We start from the raw sequence: 25878 nt of genomic DNA, 5'->3' as shown, positions 1-25878 counted from the left end.
TAATAATCGAATTATAAATTGTCTTTGTAATTTTTGTAAAAATTTGTTTATTACTATATATTATATTACTAAAAAAACCCGTGACTTTTCTTATAAATTATTCGTTTAGATCACATCTATATAAATACGTTTGATAGAAGTAAATGTTTTTTTTTAATGCGTATAAAAAATATAAACATTAATTACATCAAAATAAGCAATTATAATATTTTTTAGAAACGAGCTTATCAGTCGTTTCAAATGAATACGAAATAATAGTGAATATTAACAAAAAAAATTTGCAAAAAGAATATAATGTGTAAAACTTAAAAAAAAAGTTTACATTTAAAAAATGTTACGGTGGTATAATTTGAAATTATATAAAACCATGAGGAGTTCTAAGCATATGGAATTAATATTAAATTATATAAAACTTCGAAAAAATGGTATAATCCGAGATATCTTCTGTCAGTATGATAGAGGTTATGGACAATTTAATTACATCCTAAAAAAACAGACTTATCCATTATGTAAATTGATAAATGTATTCTGTAATACATGTAGTCCATCAGTTTTTAAATATTTAAGTGGTCCATTCAGAATAAGAAGGAATAATAGTAATCAAAACCATTATAAAAATTTTGCATTGATATTAAGTGGTATTGGTCTCGTTACAGCTTTCTGTGATATACCAGATTATACCACAGGTATAATATTAAATGGTATCTACATATATGATATATCCTATTCAATATCATTTCTTTTACTAATATGTATATACAATTTATATGTTGTAGAAAAGCGTTTCTTTCGTGCTGCGCAATATGGCAATGTACCAGAACTCACAAGAGTACGTAAATGAATTTTTGATTACGTGCAGGCTATACAAGCAGAGTTATTTCATCGTCTTTTATTTTATAGGCATTATCAGATGGTATCGATGTGAATGCAAGGCATCACATGGGCTGGACCGCTTTACAGGCAGCAGCGATGAATGGAAAAGTAGACGCAGTTAAAATTTTAATAGAAAGGGGTGCTGATCTAAATGCAGGAGATAATTTTATTAATGTATATAAAACTGCTATGCAGAAAGGCTTTCATACTATAGAAGGTATTTTCAATAAAATGGATTATTAGTAATTATGATAAAAATGAAGAATAAATTGTATTTTTAATGTATTCAAAATAATTTGTAGTACTTCAGATAAGGTCAAACGAATTCTTTGATGGATTGAACAGTAAAGCTACATTTCATGGTTTCACAGCATTACATTATGCTGTTTTAGCAAATTCTAGAAGTTGCATTAAAGCGTTACTAGATGCAGGAGCAAATCCTACCATTGAAAATGATGCAGGACATAGACCAGTAGAATATACGAAAGAAGCAGACATTAAAGAAATGCTAACTGACTATGCTTCTAAGTTTGATGAGATTTCTAAAGAGAAAGTATGTATAACTTTAAACGAAAATAATCGTAACTATTCTATGTTACTTGATATTTCTTTTTTTTGAGAGAATTTTTGAAATTCTACCCATAATTTGTGGATCATTAACTGTAGGAAGCTGAAGAACGTCGTAGATTTCCATTGGAACAACGTCTTAAACAACATATCGTTGGACAAGAAGGACCAATTTCAATCGTTGCCTCTAGTAAGTTGAATTTAATTACTTAATTTATATAGAATATATATATTTTATATACAAATGTTTAAAATACATATGATTGTATTAAGCTATTAGGAGAAAAGAAAATGGTTGGATAGATGAGGAACATCCATTGGTATTCTTATTCCTCGGTTCATCTGGAATTGGAAAAACTGAGTTAGCTAAACAATTAGCAGGATACATTCATAAAAATAAAAAGGATGGCTTTATTCGTTTGGATATGTCTGAGTATCAACAGAAACATGAAGTTGCTAAATTAATTGGCGCACCACCAGGGTATGTCTATATTATATTCTAATCTGCATAGATAATTTTCATATTTAATTTTGATGTCATATTTTATTTTCTAGATATGTAGGACACGAAAATGGTGGTCAGTTAACAAAGTTATTAAAAAAATTTCCTAATGCTGTTGTATTGTTTGATGAAGTTGATAAAGCACATCCTGATGTGTTAACAGTATTATTACAACTTTTTGATGAGGTATATTAATAGATAAATATATTTTTATTGATTTAATTAGATATTAAAAATTAGTTTATAATTATACCATTTATACTATAATTTAATAGGGAAGATTAACCGACGGCAAAGGAAAAACTATTGAATGTAAAAACGCAATTTTTGTAATGACATCGAATTTAGCAAACGAAGAGATCGCAGAATATGCTATACAGCTTCGCGAAGAAGCAGATCGTTTATTATCTCAAAGACTTGATAAAAATTCTAACGAAGATCAAGAACCGGAACGTATTGAGATATCACGTAATTTTAAAGATGAAGTGGTAACGCATTTAATTTCTATGTTTTAATTATGAAAGAAAAATTGCGGAATAATTTTATTTCTAATTAAACAATGATTATTTTCTTAGGTACGTCCTATATTGAAAGCTTATTTTCGAAGGGACGAATTTTTGGGTAGAATAAATGAAATAGTTTATTTCTTGCCATTCTCAAGAATAGAATTATTAAAATTAGTAGCACGAGAATTAGAAACATGGGCTGTACGTGCTCGTGAAAAGCACATGATCGAATTAAAGTGGGAGAGAGATGTGTTATCAGTTTTAGCTGATGGATATGATTCTCATTATGGTGCACGTTCGATTAAGTATGAAGTTGAAAGACGTGTAGTCAATCAATTGGCTGCTGCTCATGAACGAGGACAAATTGGTATGTTAATATTTTTATTCGCTAATTAATTGAATTAATTAAATTTCTTTACTAATTGATATATTTTTTGCATTATAGCAAAGGGATGTAGCGTGTTACTTAAAGCAAAATGGCACGAAAATGGAGCAAGCATATGTCTTGCTGTTCGACCTAAGGGAGTAAAAGATTTTGTGGAAATCGCCGAAACTGATAATTTAATTAAAAACGTCAATTCTTTTACGATTTAAAATCATTTCAGCTTACAATAGATAGACTTAGATAATAATAATACATTGGATTAAATGCGTTACATATTTTAATTCTACTGTTATTAAGTTATTTAACTTTGAGATAATATAAAACTGTGTATATGGATATATATATGCATAAATCTATATGCATATATATTATTTCAAAGATTTTTCTCTATTCAATAGTTTTTCATAATAACGTTATTACGCTTGACAGATATAGTAAATATATTGTTCATTCAGACAGGATATAATATTTAATCGAATTTCTATTTCTATAGATATTTTTTGTAAATTAATTAATATACTATGATATTAGGCTCGAATATTATTTGAAGTGATATTAAATTTTAATAGTTATATAGTTCAAATAGTTTACGTAATATCAAAGAGCACAAATTGATTGTTTAATTTATTATTAATATTATTATAATGATTATAATTGAACAAAAATTGATTCTCTATACCTTTTCTTTTTCTTTCTTTTTTTTTGTTATTTCAATTAAGATATATCAGCGAAAAGATGCATGCCCCTTCCTTGATAAATATTATATATTAACTATTACCATGTAAATAATTTATTTTTTATTTCGAATAAAATCACGATAAGGATACATTACAAGAAAAATATAGATTACACATTACATGTAAGATACATTAGTGTACGCGTACCAAGATGATAGATATTATTCGTAAGAAATAATCCACAAAGCCAGTTGTGGAGAATATTATGTCCCCCCCTTCTTTCTTCTTTTTTTTTGTTTTCATTTTTTTTCTCCCTTTTTAATTAATTTTTATCTTTTGTAATATTTGCAGTCACAATATCGAAGAAGTTTAAAACACAATTTATTTTTTGTTATATTCATAATCGACAGAATAAAAAGCAGTTCCATATTTGATAGAATATTCTCGACATATACAATAAACATGCTGACGGTATTTGTTAACTATACAGTTCAAGGCAAATTCAGGTCCGACCAACAAGGGTGTCTATCGATTTAGAAATTACTGACGCTTTCTTTTTTACTTTTTTCTTTTTTTTCTTTTGTATGTTGCAAAATTCCTCTGTAAAAGATATCAAGTATAATATATTTATAAAGGAATATATTAGTTATTTATACATATAAATAATTATCGAAAATGAGAAGTGAGATTTTGGTTTTATTCTTTTCTTTTTTTACGGCTTAAATGTGTGATAGTTTAGTAAAAATATCATTTTAATAATATTAATATAAGTTTTATATTTTACGTGTGTGTATATATATATATGTATGTAAATATTGAATATGTTCGTAACACAAAATGATTAAGGCGTTTAAAAAGAGAGAGTATTTCGGTAGACACCCGGGATGATTGTTCATACGGCGGTAAACATATATACATATATCTCAAGTATATATATGCATATGCACGCTTTTCTGTATGCGTGTATATATATATATGTATATATATATATATATGTACATGTAAATTTAATACAAACAGTATACCTCTCGCTGTATGTAAGTAAGTACGTAGAACCATAGAAATACTGTGTAAGTATAAGTTTAAGCGTACGATTCGGACCGATTATTTTTCAACGATAAAGCGTTCTTAAATTTTTTTTCTTTCAATTCTTTCCCTTCATTTTTATTTTTATTATTCTTTCATTGCATCATTTCTTTCTTTCTTTCTTTCTTTCTTCTTTCCTCGAAATTCATATTTGATTTTACAATTTTTGCGTTATACAATAATTGTACTTATACGTGTATTAATATTAAATTTATATATGTTATACTCATTTTTATATGGATAACGATTACAACTATTGTATTTAATTTTTATATTCTTCTTCTTCTTCTTATTCTTCTTTTTATCTGCTTTTTTTTTTATTTTAATTTTTTTCTATTTTTTTTTTCCCCTATATTACTTTATAATATTTTTACGTTGCTGTGCCGTGACATATTTTTTTATATTTTTTTGTCAGTCAAACGATTAAATGATTTAATCATTTTTCAATAATAGGCGGAGTCTTTAGAATCCTTTTAAATTGTATAATAATGCTTTTTTTATTTTGTAAGATTTGAAAATAGTATTTTTATTATGATATGACGATTTGGTCGGAAAAATTCACGCAACGAGATAGGATTTCGATACATATACGAATGCATCATCTTTCGAATAATTTTCTTTCAATTTTCCTTTTTATTACACATCGTAATAATTTCATTGAAAACGTTAAATTAATACGTAATTTATATTTTATTTTTTTTATTGAGTTATTATTTTTAGATCATTATTTTCCTTTAAATATTCCCGAAGACATGAATATGAATTATTAGTCTCATGCTACAGATTACATTTTATGCATTTTTTTGTTGCTTTGCTTCGATAATTATACGATTATTAATAATAACGATTTTTTGTTTATATGTATCTATATGGTATAGAATATTATAGTATATAATATATTCAATACATACTATAATATATTATAGCGAACAGTTAATAGTTTAGAAGTTTATAATTTAATAATAATAATAATATTATTATATTATTATATATTATATATATATTTTATATATATATATAATAATAATAATAAATACATTTACACGAAAGACGTATTATTTTTTAGGCCTTCGAATTCGAGAGCAAGCCGTTTCTATTTCGTGCGTGTAAATTCTTTTGTCGTAATTTTTTTCTGTTTTTTTATTTTTGTTTTGTTTTAAATATTTATTTTAATGTTTTCGGATAATTTTGTTCATTTTCTTTTTTTGTTATTTCGACAATATATTTTAGAGGCCACACTTTTTGCACATTTATCAGTTAGGTTTCCTAATTACCTTTATTTTATTTTATTCAATATTTTTTTTTGTTATTCTTTTATTTATTAATTCTCCCATTTATTAATTTATTTTTTAAATTAAATACACGCGATTGAACGTAATATCGGACTTTCTTTCTTGTCGGACGTTTTGTTTAGAAATACTAAAACGTTACATTGAATTGCGTTTTTTTTTATTTTATCGACTTTTTATCTTAAAACATTACTTTGTACGATTTACTTACGTTCGTAGTAAAATGGTACGTGGATTTTATTTTTTTTCACCCTTATAAAGATATTTCAATAACGTAATCATATATATTTCTCAAAAATCAATTGAAATATATTAATAAAAAATAAAGAGTTGAATTTATAAATAAATTGTACAACAAATCATTGTAATTATTCGAATACGGTCGTTCGGAAGTATTTTTAAAATAATCCAAATTAAAAATCACGATTATTATACGTTCACAGTTAATAATAAACCTGCTATAACATAATTACACACACACATTCAATATAATATATATAATATATCAATATAAAATATAATATATTAAAAAATAAACGTGAGATAATAATATAATATAATAATAAGAAAAGTGTGTAACGATTTCTAATAAATCTTTGATTTAGAATTCATTTTATTTTTTTACTTTTTTTCTATTTTCTTCCTTTTCCTCCCTTTTGTCGTTTTTTTTTCAATTTTACATGTATTATTAATACTACTTAGCTTTTATGTTTTATATCAACGATATTCCCTAAGGCTATCACAAAAGTGAGCAAGGGATTATCTAAACTATTATAGATAGGACGAGTATGAAGAGAGTAGGAGATACATATTTTTTCCTTCGTCGTTCAAATTATTGATTATGGTAACTCATAGATTCTTATCGAATCTTGTTAGCACGAATGATAAAGCACATTCCTCTCTCGGTTACCATCAATATCAGATTTTGATCAGCTAATTACTTAAACGATTTCTAAAGTGAATATGAAATCAGTCGATTTAATTTCTAATCAGTTTCTTTCCTTTTATTTCCTTTTTGTTTTATTTTTGTTCTCAAGGATCCTCTGAATTCTATTCACTCGACTCTCTCTCTTATAAGATATTTGCTTCGTTGCAAAATTTCTTAATAAACATTCAACGAAGACTATTATCATGATAAATAAAACTAATGAAGCGTATGCCACATGGCAATGGTTTTTCTCGGTGACTGAGTCATATGAAGCCAATGTTCTCGACTTTGACTACTTTCTGATCCTCCTGTTGATCCTGAAGCCGGTCCAACTATACAGGAACCAACTATAGCATTTCCACCGATCAATTCACTGCTGGAATCTAAGACGCATACCTTTAATAACAACAAAAATTACATTTCTTAATTAATATTAAAATATAAACGTATGTGTTTCTTGTATTTTCACACGAATTTCCTCTCATTTTTTTCAATTATTATTATTATTTTTCTTTCTTTTTTGGAGAAGACAAATCATGATGAAATGTTGTTTAATTGTAAAAATAAAAATGTTACCTCGATCGCGGATGTTGCGAGAGAACTCGAAGGAACATTGAAGGACATGGCTTCGTTCCATACAGGACACGTCGTAGCCTTTCTAACAGCAGTTTTTTTTTTCTTCTTTATCCTTTTCTCGCCACAAAGCAGACTAACTTTTACGAAAGGGTCCAAAGTTTCTTTCTCCTAAATAGAATTTCTATTTAGTTTTTAGTTTTTGAGATATCTCGGAGTGTAGGTCAATAACCGATAAGAAATAAACCGAAGAAAAGAAATGTTTTCTATAAGAGAGGTAAATTTGATTTTAGAATATTTTCTATTCCTTAGAGTATGTAATAATATCGTAATATATTTTTATATGCATCGGTTGAATACTCTAGTGAATGCAACGTTATCGTACAACATTTGTATACACGGTTGCATACTCTGTGGGGTATTATCGATGATATATAATAAAAATGTTGTTTATTTTCAAGGGGCAATATCTTTTAATTAATCTAACCAGTAATTTTCTTGCGTTTATTCGTTTGATCGGTCGAACCAATTAAATCTTAATAAAATATTGAAATAAAAAAGTATCGCACCTGCGAGGGAAATAAATTCCTTGCTTTGAGTATAACCACAGTGAGCCTTTCGGCGCTGGGTAAATAAGAAAGGGATAGAAGAACTTCTTGAATTTCTTCAGGTGGTTTTCTCTCGCGTTCGATCTCACCCCAAACTTCTATGGCAGATGAAGTCGGTGGTAATTCTAAGCTGTCAATTGCAACTCTAACTGATCCGACAATATCGTTTCTCGAGAAACGATCGTAATCGAATACCTGTAATATCGAATGAAAGTGCGTGTTCACGTGAAAATGACGTATTATTAGTCGGATCGTAAAATAAATTAACCTGTAGAACCAAGGTTTTGTCCTGTAATTCTTCGAAGCCGACCGGAAACTTAAAGTGTTGATCGAAGAAAGGATTGGGATCATTTCTATGAATCGGTGTTTGCCTTTTGCGTGCATCGACTTCAGGGCTGAGCGTTAGTTTGACGTATGGATCATTGAAACCACCTTGATCGCTGCCAGCTAAATCGTGTGCTTCGATTAGGTGAACGTTGAGATCCGATCGATCGAAATCGTATTTCAAACGTAGATGCAATCTCCCGAGACTTTTACCGGTTCTACGAATTACAAACAAATACAAACAAGCAAAAATATCAATTATTTCCTTAGATTTTTCTTCTATACGACAAAAAATAACTCTTATCTATTTTATTTGTTCATGCTAGTCTTGTATATCGAATAAATCCAACAAGCGTGTTAGTACATATATGTCGGATATTAAATAATAATTCATTTCTACAATAGTTATACCGTATTGTTTGAACGTAAACGCCGTTTAATCGGTGATTTGATCGTCCACATTGTTTGGATATTGCTTAAATAAATTGACCATTTTACGATGATCCAATTACTCTCTGGATTAAAGTAATAAACGTGTGTACTTTATCTATTTGCTGGTGGTGCTGGACCACCATCGCTATTGTCATTCAAATATTACTATTAGCTTTTGATTATTTTCATCATTTTTTTGGGGGGGAGGGGTGGAGGGAATTTTTGATTCGACTAACCTGATGGAAGCACGCGAAGGAGGAATGAGAAGTGGCGAAAGACAACGACTTGCCCTTGGCGTACCCTGAATTCCACTAATCGAAGGACATCCGCAAGATGAACTTACACCTGTTGCCATTGACGATAGAGAACTTTGAGAGGGGGAAGCGTTACCGCTGTGCAGACTTCCGGTATAACTTCCTGGACTTCCACATCTAGCATCAAGCGATGCTGTTCTTGCCGGTGACGGTGATCTATCCGAAATTTCAATTATTTGTTTAAACAATTGAAATGGACAAAAGAAAAATCATCATTTTTTCGAATTCGTATTTATCTAATTTGAAACACACAACCAAGCTTTCTTTGAATTATATTTCAACAAACATTGTATTCTTCAATTACGAGTCTTTCTATTTGTTTGTTTAAAATACATGTATGCGTAGGTGTATTATTTTTAAACAATAGTGGGTCGAATTATTATGATTATAAAACTGTAATATCTTAAGTCTACGATAAATTTTACTTTGTGAATCTCTCTCGAAGAAAATAATCACAATGGCATCGCTTGTTATCCAATTTAAAAAAAAAAAGTTCTAAAATATCTCCCACGTAACAGGAGGAGGTGTATTCCACATTAAAATGTAACAACTTATTTAATTTTTGCGTTAATTCTTTTTCTTATTTTTGAAATCATCGCCACGATGAAAGTTTGCTTACGTTAAAAGTTCAAAACCATTTCAAAAGATTAAATAGCCTGTCCGTTTTTAAAGTCTTACAAAGTTGTTTTGAGTAAGTAAGCTTTAATAAACAAGAAGGTATTTTTTCTTTTCTTTTTTGAAAAAAAAAAAAAAAGAAAAAACAAGAGAGAAGAAGATAAACTCGAGTCTTAATAAACAAAGTAGGCTAAAAGTAGTCGGGTAATTTAACAAATCAATTAAGCTCTTGTTAAAGACTTCAAGCTCAGTTCTTTGTGTTCTTCTTCTTATTATATATTTAAATATGGTAAAGCTACGAGGTCTGATTTACGAGTTCAATTTTACGTTGTAAGAGAAAAAACGAAAGACGAAAAATGAATTCAACAAGTTGGAAAAATAAGAAAATCTAATTGATTTGAAACATCAACGATTAACTTTTGTGGTACACTATTTATAACGAACGAAGAATATTCATTTTGCAAAAATATATTAAATGTATTTATGTGTATAGAGATACAAGTAAAAGTGGAATGATAGGGTTAGCGAGTTTTACGTTATCTGAAATTGGATCGGGCAATCATCATTCTTATCAACTATTGCCATCAAAAAGTTTAATGCCAGCTGGAACAGTTATTTCCCTGCTTGGTTGTTCGTGTCTAACAGCAAGTCCTAGCCTAATAGACACACCCACGCGACTCATTATATCTTGCCGGACATCTAATGCACCAACCGAGATTGAATATCTACCGTCCATCAATGATATTAAACGATCTCGAAGTCAAACGAAAAGACGTTTCGTTTAAGTTTCACTTACAATTTTCTTACTATTTTTTTTATTTTTTCCATTTTCTTTTTGTTGTTGTTTAATATCCAATTCATTATTTCATTCGAATGTAATTTTATAATTCTTTGGATAATTGATTTAAAAGTGTTATTCTTTCGAGAGAATTATTTTCAAAATAATATCAAATAATATTTACGTTCTAAGATGTTATAAATATGAAACGTAAAAATACATTGCATATTTATTCTTTAAAAGATAAAACGAGTTGATTATCTTACACACACAAGTTTGATTATAATTATTAATAAATTTAAATGAATGAATATAAATCTAACGACAAGAGATTTATTTTGTCTACCTCGAACTCTTGCTCGGTGGATAGGAAGAAGCAGCGTGCAATGGATCGTAATGGGGATGATGGTGGTGATGGTGATGTTGATGATAACGTCCGTCCGGTCCAAATGCTCTGATTTGTGGGGAAGAGCCACGATGCGGGGATGAACAGGAGGCACCTTCTTGAGAACTTTGCGAACTGACCGATGAATTTCTTCCAAGATTTCGTCCACTCCCACTTCCCCCGCTACCACCTGGATAACTGCGACTTTGATGGGGTAAGCTTCCTATGAGATCGAAGAATTTACGTAGAAAAAATTCAAAGGGGGAAAAGAAATGAAAAGTAAAAAATAAATAACTCCTTTTACAAAATGACAGGTAAATTTATCCGAAACTTTTGTTGTTTGGATAATTACGAGAATTTCAAGCTTGTTTTACAGTCGTTTTAAATCTCTTTTAAAAGTATCAAAACGAATGGACGGATTACACTGGAGTTTTTATGAAAAATGGAAGTTGACGATTTTTCAGAATTATCCAATCACTATTTTCCTTTTCTCTCTCTTTCTCTTTCTTTTGTTTTCTTTTACATTATTAATAATATTATTATTATTATTATTCGAATGTTCATTAGATAATGTTTTGCTTGAATTTTGAATCTCATTATAGTAATCATCATTAACGTTATATTTTCTTATCAATTATCTTAAAGTTTCTATGATACAGACTGACACCATAAATTATTCTTCGATTTTCCCTTTACCATTTGTATTTCTTATTTTTATTATTTCCTCCTTTCCACTTCATTTTATAACACATTTTCGTGAATTCCAGTCGTTTCGAATTTTCGACACGCAAATTGCGAATCCGTGTCAGAGATTTAATCATAAAAAAAAAAAAAAAAGAAAGAAAGAGAAAAGTTGAAAGGAAAAAATCCGTATTTTCGAATATAATATAACGGACCCGAGAGTAAAACGAAATAATATAAATATGGTATATTGAATGGAATATATTTGAAAAATTATTTAGCTACAAAATACCCGTCCTTTAAATTATTACACAAATAAACGAGAAGGAATTCGTAGGAAATTTGAACGCTCGTTCGTATTCGTCGAATCGTTAATGTTTGCTTCAATGCTTGAATTTTATATTTTTTATCTTTTTTTTTCTTTTTTATAATTAACGGAACAGTACTATGGAATATTTTAATATTAAAAAAATTAAATCGATTTATCTTCTTCTTTTTTTTTTTTTTATAGAAAAAATTATAAAACGTCAGAGAGGTTGGGGGTAAGGGAAAGAGGAGTACGCGAGGCGTCGAATGAAAAATTCACACGTATAAACGCACTTTGTTTTCCTGTCGTGTTATTTTTTTTTCTTTTTTTTTTTTTTTTTTTTTCAAGGACTCTGATCCACACCCCTTTTACCGTGCATAAAAATCGTCTGTAACTTGGTCGGCTAGTTTTATAACCGGGATATAAAATATTGCTCTCGTAAACACAGTGTCGTGTGCTCGTGAAAATCTAAATATGAAAGATAATCGAGACTACGTAAAACTTGGCGCATGTATTATGGTTATCATGCTGAAGTGTGGAAACAATGGAGAGAACGAGATAGAAATAAATTTAAAACAAAAAAAAGAAGAAAACTAGGAAACAACAAGACGAAAAGAAAAAATATATGCAAACAAATGTATGCTTTTTTAAAAACTACAATCAATTATTTTCAAATGTTAATTAAAAATAAAAATGAATACCTGACTCGATCATTACAGGTGAGGGTTGTACGGCGTGTTGTTCTTTGGCGATGTTGAATTCCTACAAATATATACAAAATAATATTCTTTGTTAATAATGTTAAAGATAAATACAAAAAGAGAGAAAGGGGAGTATAATTTTATATATAATTATTATATATAATAACATCTAAAATTATCAACCCTTATATGAAACGTCCCTTTGTTTTTCTCTCACTTTCCCAATGACTTTTTCTTTTTCGTTATAAAAAAAAAAAGAAGCCAATTAACGTATGACCGAGCTCGTTATTTAATTGATTAAAATCTAGAAATTGAATATATATTATTACGTTGGAAAATTCTCGAATATATTATCCTTGCATAATTTATCACTGAAATTAATAACCGATAGAAAAAGAGAAACAAAAAAAAACAAAAAAAAGGTAGGGAAATTTTATACCTATTTTTATTTTTAAATCATAAAATATATACATTATCCGAATATTTATTAAAGTTCGCATTCCTTTTGTTCGAATTTCTTGATGTGTATCAACAAATTATTGAATTATATTTGAAAATGATGACCTCCTATCGACACCACGTGTCGAAAGGAATCGAAGAAACGCGTAGGTACTCTTGACCCACTTCCAGACAAGATCTTTTATCACACTCGGGAATCGTCATTATGTATTTTCATCCCCCATCCATTACTACTACCCCCTCTATCATCGAAGAAGTCGTTTAATCCCCCTGGGAATGCTCAGGAATACTCGTTATACGATTTTTTTTCTCCCCTCTTCTTCTTTTTTTTCTCCCTTATGTTTTTTTTATCCAATGATACATACACTCCCTCTCCACCCCCCCCCACCCCCTTCTACTATTTTTTTTCTTCTTCTACTATATTTCTCTTATAACAAATTCCTCGTCAGGATACGTCATCCCTTTTCGGATATTTTTCTCTCGAATTTATTCCTTCCCTATACGCGCATACATCACGCGACGAATTTTAATGATAATAATCATAATAATTATAATAATAATAATAATGATAATGATAATGGAAGCTCCCTATAAAGAATATAATAATTCAATATTTTTGACTACGTTTGTCAGATTACGTTTATTCTGATTATTTTGATTATTCAAATTATTCTGATAATTTTGATGAAAAATATCTACAACATTTGATGAAAAAACCCGGAGAAAGATATTCCTGCATTCAGGTATGCAGATAAGAACAACGCAATAAAGATTTCATAATCTTCATTCAGAATTATTCAAATTGAATTAATAAACGCGCACACATTAATCAAAGTATATAATAAATAAATATTTTTAATATTATCACATATTTAAATTCATTTCAATTTTTTTCCACGATATAATAATTTATTGAATATATGTAATAATTTCTTTTTTATTGAATATATGATCGTTGACTTTCATTTTAAATATTAATAAATAAATGAAAGGAAAATTTGAATCATTCTGCGATTGAATGCACCGAAGAGTGCATATAAAAATCATAGTAAGTATATACCTGCACCAAGGAGTGCGAATAAAAAGCTCGCAGTAAGTAAATAAGTGCATTTATGAATGTAAATGAATAAATTTTAGTAAGCATATACTTTTCTCTCATTCAGAATGATTAAATATGAATTAACGAATGCTCTGATCGAAGTACTTAATAAGTAGACATTTGAGAAGAGTATTTCAATTTTCGTAATATTTATTTTAACGCAAAGAAAGTTATTTAATAATAATTAAAAAACTCTCATTTTAATTAAATATATATAATAATCGATTTATATTTAAATAATGCCAATGGATAGAAAGAAAATTTTTCAATCATTCTGATTTGTAATGTTACATTGTTATATATAATACTTAATATATATTATATAATATAACATAATTACTAATGTTATGAATGTTGTTGTTTATATATTGTTATATATATATATAGTATGGTTATATATAAAAACTCGTTTCGCTTGTGTTTTTTTTTACCTTAACATCGATTTAAATTTGAAACGTATCCTATCGATGAAATTCTATTCTTTTTTTTCTTGTTTGTTGGGTCGGTTGGGGAGAGGGGGTGGTAGGGAGAATTCGAGTTTGAACATTCTGGGAAAACGCGAATAGATAAGGGTAAAGTTGTCAGGTAGAGGGCGGAGGTCGCTGGAAGCTGCTTTTCACGGGTCGATACTCTGAGCAACCGGAGCAGGTCCTGTGGTTACGCCCACCGTACTCAAATATGAAATCTCCTGACGTATCTCTTTCTCTTTTTTATTCGAATATTTTTTTTCTCTTTCTGCAAAAATCTTCCTTACCCCTTCCCCCTGATCCGACCATTACACTTCTTTACTCATCGTTCAAATAAATCTCGTCAAAACTTTTCGACGACATTCTCGATTACCATTGATATTCATTTAGTCATGGAAAAATAAAGAAAAAAAAAAAAAAGAAAAAAGAAAAAAAGAAAAAACAAGTGAAATAAGTTGAAAGTACGATAAGTTAGATTTTTATTAATTAGATCAATGTATTATTTTCTAATCAATGTGTTGTGAGATCAAAAATACTCTGGGAGGGAAAAGTTTTTAATTAAGATCACGTAAGAAAGAAAGAGAAAAGGGTGTTAAATTGCGAAAAATATGTTCGTGAGATAGGCAAGGCTTATCGTGTCACGTAGAACGTTAATAATGTACTTTACGATCGTCGTAATAAAGGATTATATACTAACACACACTCGTGGTATATAATATAGTTCACATAGGAGACACATAGACGGACAAATTTATATAAACACCTGTATATACGGTGGTATATATATGTTACCGGCAAAGTACGAAATCCGACATTCGACAGAATGCCTAGTTATTGTTGAAAATGCTTAAAATTAGCCGGTAATGTAAGAAATGTATTCATATTTCACACATTGCCTAGGCATTCTGTAAAATACCGGTAAGATAGATATAACATTCACATATTTCGCGTGACAAATAGGATGAAAAAGGATTCCACGCTCGATTTATCTTCCATCCATAGCACAATAGTTGTAAAGCCACGAACTGTGATAGCGTTCTCGTGAAACCGCATGAGTGTTTTTGGAACGAAGTTTGTATCACCGGGAAAGTGGAGGGAGGTTGTGAGATACACACAAATCGTTTTCTATGAGAAGATTGTATATATAAATATATACGTATATAGAGAGAGAGGAGAGAGAGAAAGAGAGATAGATAGATTGAGAAAAAGCAACAAAAGGTTGGAATTTAAATTTTATCGAACTTTTATTTATATAACTTTTCAATTTATCATTCGACTTGACCTCTTTTTCTTTTTTCTTTTTGTTTATTCGATCGTACAAGTTTTATAATGTGACAGGCTATTTGAAATAATTTATTTTTCTTTCTTCCTCATTAAATTAATAAAAGTAAATAAATATTCTTGTTAAAAAAAAAAAAAAAAAAAGAAAAGAGAGAAAACATCTCTAAATTAAATAATTGATTAGATTGAAGGATACGTAACTTCGTCGTACGCGTTTAGAAAAATTGATTGCTTATTTTAAAAAATAAAGAAAAGAGAAAAGTTGCTTACTGATAGATGGCTTTGGCAAGCAACATTATCGACGATAATTGATGGGTTGCGTGTATCTAGGCTTGGTTATCAATATTGATAAATAAATCAATTATAATAAAACACGAATAAATTTATAGGTGTGTGTGTGTGTGTGTGTGTATGGTTTTTTTTGTTGTTTTTTTTTAATGATAAATTACTGCTAATTAAGCGTTCATTAATTATCCTGGTTTGTTTAGAAAAATGAATTATCGTTTTACAGAGTTAATAAACAACAATGAAGATTGTTATTGAATAAAAATGAATAAAGAAAGGTGAAAACAGAATGAGGGTTTTTCGTTAGTAAAGAAATACATTTTCCATAGCTTTACCGAATGTTTCTTAGATCCGTGCGACGAGAGCTATCCCTTACGGCTTAGGAACTGACGTAAATAAAGTATTTTACCTATTTACTGTATCTCTCGTCCAGGCTGTTTACTCCAGAGAATTGTAGCTTACTGTTTTTCTCAGACAAACAATCCGATTTTTTTCCCCTTTGACTTCGGTCGCATTGTTCCCCATTTTACGTAGACTATAGCTCTCGTCTTGAGTTTTATATTAAGAAAAAAATAAAAAAAGAAAAAGAAAAAGAAAAAGAAAAAGAAAAAGAAAAGAAAAAATAGATAACGTCATCTTGTTAAGAAAAAGCAGAAAGAGAAGAAGAAGAAGAACGATGGTTGTGACGTTAATTTGAATAAATTTCATTTTAAGGAGACATTTACTCTTTCTTTTGAATTTTATTATTAAATGAATCAATATAAAAAAATACGAGATATTATTCCGCAGTAAGTCGTATTAAATTTTTCTAAAGCAAAAACAGGTTCGATTTGATTTTATTTTTATAATATAAATCGATTGTTTACTCTTTCAACTCTCCCACCAATCCCCCCAGCTCTCCGTTTTTTTTTTTATTTTTATTATTTATTTTCGATCCCTTTGTTTAACGGGAAGAAAGAAAAGTTCGATCAAAAGTAATGAATTTGAATAATAAAACGAGATATATGTGTTTTGTCAAGTATGACTATTGAAAAATTCATGCGAGTTTAAAACAAACGATTTGAAAGGTTCAATGCGTTCGAGATTTACGATTCATTCATCCAAAAATTGTCTCTCATTCGATATTATTTCGATCGTAATATATATCTGTCATTCTCTCTCTCTCTCTCTCTCCCTTTGTTTCTCCCTTGGGTTCGTTTCACTCTCATTTTCAATAGCACAACGTTTAATAATTTCATGCGTTTGATACGAGCACTATACAGTTCGACGTCTAATATTACAATGCAACGAAGTCCGGTGTCGATAGGAAGGTGAGTTTCTCCTACGAGATTTGTTATATATTTATTTATTCTACCGTTCGATATTTCCCCCTTTTTCTTACCTACACTACAACCACACACACACATACAGACACAGACACACACGCGAGAGCATCGTACACACATTAGAGACGTGTCTATAAACTGATGAGACGATGTATTTATCGATTTTACCGATAATCCTAAACATTATTTTAAATCACATATTTTTGACTGCAATTTTCATACAATTATATATTTAACTTGTTTAAATATGCTTATCGTTTGTATTTTACGATCATTATACTGATCGGTTGCATGGATGATTAATATGATTTATTTTTTATTTATTTTATTTAATAGTATTTTATTGACCCTAGAGCCTAGGCTCCCTAAAGACCATTAATTACAGTATAGTACAATGTAATGTATAGATAAAACAAAACGGAAATTAAAATTATGTAGTATTATTAAACTTAGCATTATATTAGTAGTAACGCACAGTAAGTAGATAAATGTAAAAAGAAATTAGGAATAATAAATAAAAGTATAAGGTTCTATAATAGTAGTATAGTAGTATTGGTTCAAAGCAATAAACATATGGTTAAAAAAAAGAAAAAAATATTAAATATGATTGTTATCGTATAATTTTAAAATTAGTGTTATTAATTTTTTATTTACACTTCTAGCAAATTACCTTGACATATAGATATAAGTATTTGAGATAAATGTATGGAATTATTAATTTAATGTTCATTTGAGTAAGATCTTTCCCATGGATATACTCGTATATTTTTAGAATAACATAATGTGTAAGATATCTGGAATAAAAATCTTCATTTCCTTTGCACGAGAAAGCGTCGTTTCGAGGATCGAATAACGCAATGGTAGAAATCAAGGATTAACGTACGAGCAAATCTGATTACATTCATTTTTCTTGGTAGACACGCGAGGAGACCTATTTCATAATTGTATTCGAGAGAAATCAGTTATTTAATATATAATATTTAGTCAATGATAAAATTAAATTATACATTTCAACGATACGAAGATTAAAAATAAAAATCTTATGTTACATAATACTTATAAAATATTTATTTTTAATTAATATGTAATATATATATAAAAAAAAAAGAATCGATGACGAGAGAACAATATCATAGAAGAACGAGACAATGGGGTATCTATTAATAATTAACAAACGCGTTTCTAATTAGCATAATAGATTAAATAATAGAGAAGATTATGGTTTGTTGTAAGAATAATTATAAATACTCGAACAATGAAAATTTACCAATTTACCAAGAAAAAAAAAAAGAAAAATAAAATAAAATAAAATAAAATAAAGAATAACAAAAAGATAAGATTATAATAATAGATATAAAAAATTGCGGTAATTTTTGTATACTTCTTTCGGTAAATATGTAAAATTCTCGTAGTTAATTTTTATTTTGAAGAAATTAGATTAAAAGGAAAGTTAAAATATAAAAAAGTTAAGATGTTGGCACAAGGTTGACTAACTTTTTACTCTATTTCGTTTTTTCACTCTGCTACTCTCATACATATTTAAAAACGATGTTGTACAAGGTGAATCACCCAAAAGGAATAAGAAAAAGCTTTTTTTCTTTGACATAAACACACACACACACACACACACATACATTGACACGGATACATAGAGTTTGGAAAAGGTGTAAATGAAAACACTCCTATTCCCCTTTGTCCCATTTTCCTTCTTGCGTCTCGTTAAGTATGATTTTATAATCTAACAGTTAATGCAATTCTGATTATATAGAAAAGAACGAGAGAATTTTAATCGAGTAAGAAAAAGAAGGAAGAGAACACAAACAAACGCAAACAAACTCACACACACACACACACACTTACAACATAGAATAAGTGTAAAAAGAAAATTCACCACGAGGGAAAAGTCAGGACATTTTAGATTTTTCTTTTTTATTATTTCTTTTAGTCTCCCTCCATTCTCGAGAAAAAGTTCGACGTTACTCGCGGGCTTTTCTTTGTCTCTTTTTATTCTTTGAAAAAAAAAAAAAACAAGAAAAAAAAACTTTTCTCATACATTCGTAAGTAGTTCGTTCGACGTTCGCGTGTCCATATTTGAACGTTGCTCGATGCATGGATGCATTGTGTTGTGATTCTTTGATCGTTCTCCAAGTAACGAGTTACTTCGTTTACTTTTCCTTTTTTTCTAATGCATACGAGATCGATTAAAAATTCGAAAAGATTTGTCAGTTGTTTCAATCGGAAAGCAAAAAAAAAGAAATAAATAAATGACCCTAAAAAGTCTCCCCCTCTTCCTCAACCCATCTCAACAAAAAAGAAGACGTAATTGATTTTATCTCAAATTATTTTCAATATAAATCCAGTTATATTTATTTAAATGATCATATAATATTTTGTACAAATAGTATATAATATAAATTTGGAATAATTTTGATTGTTCGTGTCTGTTAACAAAAAGAAAAGAAATAAAAAAGAAAAAGAATATATATATGCATGTATATTTTTTTGTTCGATCTTTTTGACTATTAATAATTATTGTAAGAATTAATTGATATATGAGTGATAGCTTTGTAACGTCGGTACTTTGCGAGACAAGCGTGTAACCACAGCAGAGACGAGCCGTTTATTAAACCTAATTTAGTCCATGGCACGATCGTGAATCTAATTATAATGACGGCGATGGGAAAGGACTAAGAAAATTAACAAGATGGAATCTAAAACGACGAACAGACTTACTCTCTATCTCTATTTCTCTCTCATTCTCTCTCTCTCTCTCTCTTTCTGGGAATGTGTGTGAGTGTGTAGACGCGTGTGCGCGTGCACATGTACGTGTTAGAGACCTCACGATCGCAATATAATACGATGCTCCTATTTTCATTCCATTTTGTGTTCCTATCACGTGTGTTATTTACTTCGAAATATTTTCACCTTAATTAACAATAACAACTATAACAATAATAGTAGCAATAAGATACTTAACGAGCTTGTAGAATACAACACACGTGAAGTTTTATTTTTTTTTGTTGAGAAGGGATGGGATGGGGTGGGGGTGGAGAAGAGGGTGGGGGTGATGGGAGAGAATAGTTTTATCTCTAAATTCAATTTGTACTTATTTATCCATATACGTTCGTTTTGTTTAGAAATATTCCTAGGGATTTTACACCGTTTACATAGAGACACGTAGAATATGCGAATGTGAATCCATTATAAAGGCTCGGTCGTTGGATGGTCGTGTCTCTGTCAGCTCTTCAATACCAATTAACCACTCGTTCGTTCGGAATCGTCAAGTAGAAAGCATCGATCCGGAATGCGAAGTACGTCCTTCCGAGTCTAGCTAAACGTACACTACCACTATTTCCCCAGACTTTTTAATCAATTCCAGTTAAACGACTATTATTTTATTTTCCGCGAGGAGGGACAGGTAAACTTTTTTATTATTATTATTAGTATTATTATTATTATTGTTATTATTATTATTATTATTATTATTATTATTATATACTCCCCGTTTTATATTTTCCATTATGTGCGTTTAGAAAATATTATTTAATTTTGAAAATATTCTCGAAACTTATATTAAAATCGATTCTAATCATCGAATAGAAAATATTTATTTATATCGATGGTATTATAAATTTCTTAAAAAATAAATATGTTTTATATTAAATTATTATTAGTTTCGTAATAATATTTTATATCAATAATACAATTTGAATAATGTTGCATAGTTCATCTAATAAATATACAATGCATCGATGATATAAATGAAATATATTAACAATTGATTAATCATGAAAAATTCATAATGTTTTATATGGATAAGCCAGTAAATTTTCAATGACATAAATTGATATCATCCTTCTCGAGTTTTCTGAAAAATTGTCTTGGAAAATAAATAAGATCATTTTACAATTTCTTCCTTCTCCCTCTCTCTCTCTCTCTCTTTCTATCTGAAGCAAATGGCAGCCGTAGAAAGCCTAGCCGTGAATCAACTTAATTTTCATTCAATTAATTGTTGCAATAGCGTAATTGAGAATCGATTGAAATCCTATATGTCTTTCGTAGGAATATCTGCAAGAATTAGTATTCCAATGATCGAGATAGTTTAACTTCAATAAAAATTATTATAATAAGCCTCGCGCGAGATAATATCACGTTCAATTCAATTAATAAACGCGTATAAAGTCATCTATTATTATTAATTAAGATTATTTTTATTATATCGAGTCATTAATTAAAAAACATGTAATTTAATTTTTTATACATGAAAAATAAATTATTACTATTATTATTATTATTATTATTATTATTATTATTATTATTATCGTATAATAAACGATGCACTCTTTTATATATCAAAAATATAAAAACGAATATAAAACGTATCTTTTGATTTAATATTAATAACAATAATTTAGTAATTCATGTTTATTTTCTTCTTTTTTTTTTTACATCTGTGGTTTTTTCCGCTTATTATCTTATTTTTCTATCTTTATTATTTGATCGTATATTTTTACGGAAAATGATGGGAATTTGTCGTCCCGATGTCTTCGAGTGCAGAGTTGAACAAATACAATTTTTATTTGCCCGTTGTTCTGTTTGTTCTTGTAGACACATATGTATGTACATTCATTGGTATCTATCATATTTTTACGTATTTTATTCTGAGAAAGTAGCGAACGTTTATCTCGACTTTGTATTATGATAAATGAATTTGAACGAAAAATGATATTAGAATTATAATACGTTGTTACTTTGGTCGTAATTTTTGATGATAATAAAAAGATGTACTTATTTTATAAAGAATAAAGAAACAACAATTTCTCGATCCGTTTGCCGGCCCATAAAAAATAATAATAATAATAAAAAGAAAACAATAGAGAGAGAGAGAGAGATCGTAAAAGTTGTCAGGTAGAATGCAACTTTAATGCATTTTCTCGTTGAAATGATATATTTTTTTTGAAATCCCACAAAGAAAATGCAAGGAACGCCTTTAAATCTTAACGTTGATGCTACTACGAAAATGCCATCGGGAATATTTACGGGTGCATATATGGTGGTATATGTAATATATGTAAAATATATAAAATCAAATTTTTAAATATAGGATCTCTTAGAATTTCTGTATTTTGAAATATTCATTTACGTAAAATATCAAACGCGTCGGAATAATTGAAATTTTAGGCTTTTGTTAAAAGTTTACGTTTTAAAAAGAATATAGTGTTTATTTTATAACCGAAATATATTATCCTTTTTATATACACACCTATACAGATATTACATATAGGGTGGCTATGAAAAATAACTATAATACGGAGTTATGGTGAAACTCATGGTCTTTAACGGCCTTGTTGTCCCACGAAAAAGCTCTATATCTTTATGAGTCTGACGTAAAAAGATCTTACGAGACTTGGTACTTCTCATTTTCCTTTTTATTCATTTTTCCTTACTCTTCTCTCTCTCTCTCTCGAAAGAGAGAGAAGCTTTTTTTTTATTACTTTTTATTTATTTTTAAGAAGTCGGACGTGAGAAAGATAGAAAATTATTTTTTGAACAGACACATTTCTTTTTCTTCAAATAAATTCATCACGTTTTAAATAAAAATAATATCAGAAAAAGTGAATCATCCTATTATTATAATTTTATATTAACAAACTGTATAAGAACATGTAATAATTCATAAGATTAAAAATGAAAGAAAGGTAGAAAATCATATCTAAAGTGTATTATCTAAATCTATTTTACAAAAGTCATTTTATCCACTCTCGATGACATATTTATCTCTCTCTCTCTCTTCCCCTCTCCTATTTTTTTTTTGCTTTTATCTTTTCTATATATATATTTCCATTTTCTTATTCAATCTGACAGTTCTCATATAAGTTAAACGTTCCTTATTCGAACGATGACATCGAGAAATTCCAATAAAACAATATTAGTTTGATTTTATCGTTGAGAATAAAAGTATCAAGTAGTATAGTCACGAAATGTCAGATTTTTATATTCTTTTTATTAGATAGTCAAGTTGTCTAATAGGCAAAGTTGAAAGTTCTCGAGAACAAAAAAAAAATGTTAATTCTATTTAAAAGAATAATATTTTCTTTCTCGACGAACATTATATATACTTTTTCTTATCTTCTTTAGCTTCTAGGTTATTCATATTGGTTTATGTGTGTTGGTAGCTCGAGTAATAGATGAAAATTTAATTTTCACGTTATTTTGAGTTTTTCGATACTTCTTCTTCTCTACCTTTCATTCTCTTTCTCATTTAAAAAGAAAATTAATGTTATTATTTTATAATCGACGATTAATTTCATTTCGATAATCAAATATTTCAACCGTTATTGAAAAGAAAATATCAAATATAAATAAATATAGTTATAGTTAAAAGAATACAAGAATACGTAACGTATTAAGGATAACGAAATATCAAATATTTCAAAGCATTTTTTCGCTTCTTACTTTTAACATAGGATACTGAAATATATATAAATGTATGTGAAAATAATATAAATGCACTTTCTCTTTCTATTTTTCTATTTTATATTTTATATATTACATTGTGTATTCTTTTTTATCCCGCTTATTATTTCGTTTTCCTTTCTTTTTTTTTTTTTTTTTCCTATATTAGCTTCTTCCTCTCTCGTTTTGATTGAAATAAAAACTAAAAAGAAAGGAATATAATGACGTAAACAAGAGAGGAAGGAACACTGCATAATAAAACGATGATGTGATCGTATATCACGGCATTATTAAACATTTTTTATGACGCTTATTGCTACGGCATAGAAAAAAATCTATCCACCCATCCATCCATCCATCCATCCATCCATCTATCTATCCATCTATCTATCTATCCATCTATATCTATCTTTCTCTTTATCTCGCTCGATATCCATTACGAGGCGTAACGTTCGACACACTTTTTAATCTCGAGTGTCATAAAGAGCCTTATTAACGTATGCACTCGGTTATATTTCGCTAAAAGTTCGAGAGTCGATCGTATTATCGTTCTACGTAAAAATATAACGCGTAGTGGTCAGTACGTACGATCATTCCTATGGTCGACCATTTTTTTAGTGGAACGTGTAACGCAATGGTCAGACATTTTGATGCCAGTAGTAGCAACGTTGGAAGTTGCGCTTGTTTTTAAGTAGATCATTCGATGAAATGGTTTAGACACTTTTAAGTAGTAACAGCCAGCACGTACGGCAATATTTTCAACACTAGATTTACAGATGTTTTGTTGACTATTTTTTATAAATTTTTAAAAACATTGTTTGAACGAAGAACTATGTGAGTAGAGAGGAGGAATTAATATTTACGTATATTTCATTACCGGCATTTAAAATCAACATATATTTTGTCAAAATAATATTTACATTTTAATATATTATATGTAACACAACAATAATTTCAAATGAGTCAAATTGGCACAGTCTGTAAATCTAGAGTTAAATAGTAAGATTAAATGTAATACATGGTGTATCTTTAATTGTAAGATTAATGATCAATTAACATTATTTATCGTTATTAATAGATACACGTTTTTCATTTATAAAATGTTAATTAAAATAATTCAAATCTGTGCTATATAGTATGTGAAGTTTATAAAACGACGGATTATTAATTTATATACACGAGAATAAATAACAAATGACGATGAGATAACACGGTATTATCATAATAATTATGATCAAAATATACTAACGCGAAGTAAATGGTAGTTGATATTTTATGTTAAAAGGAATGGAATATACGTGAGACGTATATTGTTCTAGGGAAGAAATACATGGCGATACACGTGTCGTTACATGTTGAACAAGAGTTTAAACGTTATTTGAGTGTCGGAAGTGTTTATCTCTCTTTCTCTACTACACCGGAAGTACAATGTACGCCATCATCATTTAACTTCGATTCACGTTTATTACGATTTCTCTTCTTTGCTTCTTCTTCCTTTTTTTTTCTTGAATATTTTTTCAAAAAAATTAACATTTTAAATATAGATTGTTTGTCTTTATTTTCATTTCATTTTTAATCGAGAAACTTTTTTGTAAATAAAATTCCATTTTAATGAGTAATTTTCAGAACGAGATATTTAATTTTTTATTATAAAAACATTATATATATATATTTTCGTATTTATATTATTTACATGAAACATGATCGGCAGAAGAAATCGTTCGAGCGTTCATTTAATTGAAATCGATACACGAATTCGTTCGTTTAACGCACGCATATAGTAGGGATTATAATATTCGGAGGAACGTTTTGCATTCATCGAATACGTTGATTTTAATTTATTCTTTAGTTTTCATCATTTTCTCTCTCTCTCTCTCTCTCTCATTTCGAATAAAAAATTTAATTCAAATGTGTATGCAGCTCCTATTTATACAAAAAAAACAAAAGTAGTTTCTATTCGTTCCAAAAAGTTTAA

The 25878-nt window shown here is 28.6% G+C and overlaps 2 protein-coding genes across 5 annotated transcripts in view; one reads left to right on the top strand and one right to left on the bottom strand.

Moving 5' to 3' along the window:
- The first annotated feature begins 155 nt into the window (after positions 1-155).
- Positions 156-3080, top strand: LOC122514042 (caseinolytic peptidase B protein homolog). 4 transcript variants are annotated; one of them, XM_043630667.1, is made up of 11 exons: positions 157-461; positions 657-686; positions 777-829; positions 901-1090; positions 1176-1426; positions 1540-1630; positions 1714-1921; positions 1996-2128; positions 2218-2430; positions 2518-2815; positions 2894-3080. In XM_043630667.1, exons 1-11 carry the CDS (start codon positions 332-334, stop codon positions 3040-3042), a joined length of 1746 nt encoding a protein of 581 aa, XP_043486602.1. In that variant the 5' UTR covers positions 157-331; the 3' UTR covers positions 3043-3080. The 4 variants fall into 4 exon arrangements, with proteins under 4 accessions (XP_043486600.1, XP_043486599.1, XP_043486602.1 ...); XM_043630666.1 differs by having other exon boundaries at positions 657-701; XM_043630665.1 differs by having other exon boundaries at positions 156-686.
- Positions 3081-6892: 3812 nt separating this feature from the next.
- The window catches only part of LOC122513945 (synaptotagmin-C), a 31311-nt gene continuing 12325 nt past the window's right edge, over positions 6893-25878 (bottom strand). Inside the window, exons 3-10 of the mRNA XM_043630482.1 lie at positions 12532-12592; positions 10804-11065; positions 8987-9220; positions 8874-8895; positions 8263-8622; positions 7956-8189; positions 7390-7557; positions 6893-7209 (exon numbers count right to left, since the gene is read on the bottom strand). Coding sequence (XP_043486417.1) covers positions 7030-7209; positions 7390-7557; positions 7956-8189; positions 8263-8622; positions 8874-8895; positions 8987-9220; positions 10804-11065; positions 12532-12592 — 1521 coding nt within the window. The 3' untranslated portion in view covers positions 6893-7029. The remainder of the gene's footprint in view (positions 7210-7389; positions 7558-7955; positions 8190-8262; positions 8623-8873; positions 8896-8986; positions 9221-10803; positions 11066-12531; positions 12593-25878) is intronic.

This window comes from Polistes fuscatus, unplaced genomic scaffold (assembly GCF_010416935.1).
Source record: "Polistes fuscatus isolate 324 unplaced genomic scaffold, CU_Pfus_HIC Scaffold13, whole genome shotgun sequence".
In the NCBI taxonomy this organism is placed as follows: Eukaryota; Metazoa; Arthropoda; class Insecta; order Hymenoptera; family Vespidae; genus Polistes; species Polistes fuscatus.
This window is presented reverse-complemented; position numbering and strand designations above follow the sequence as displayed.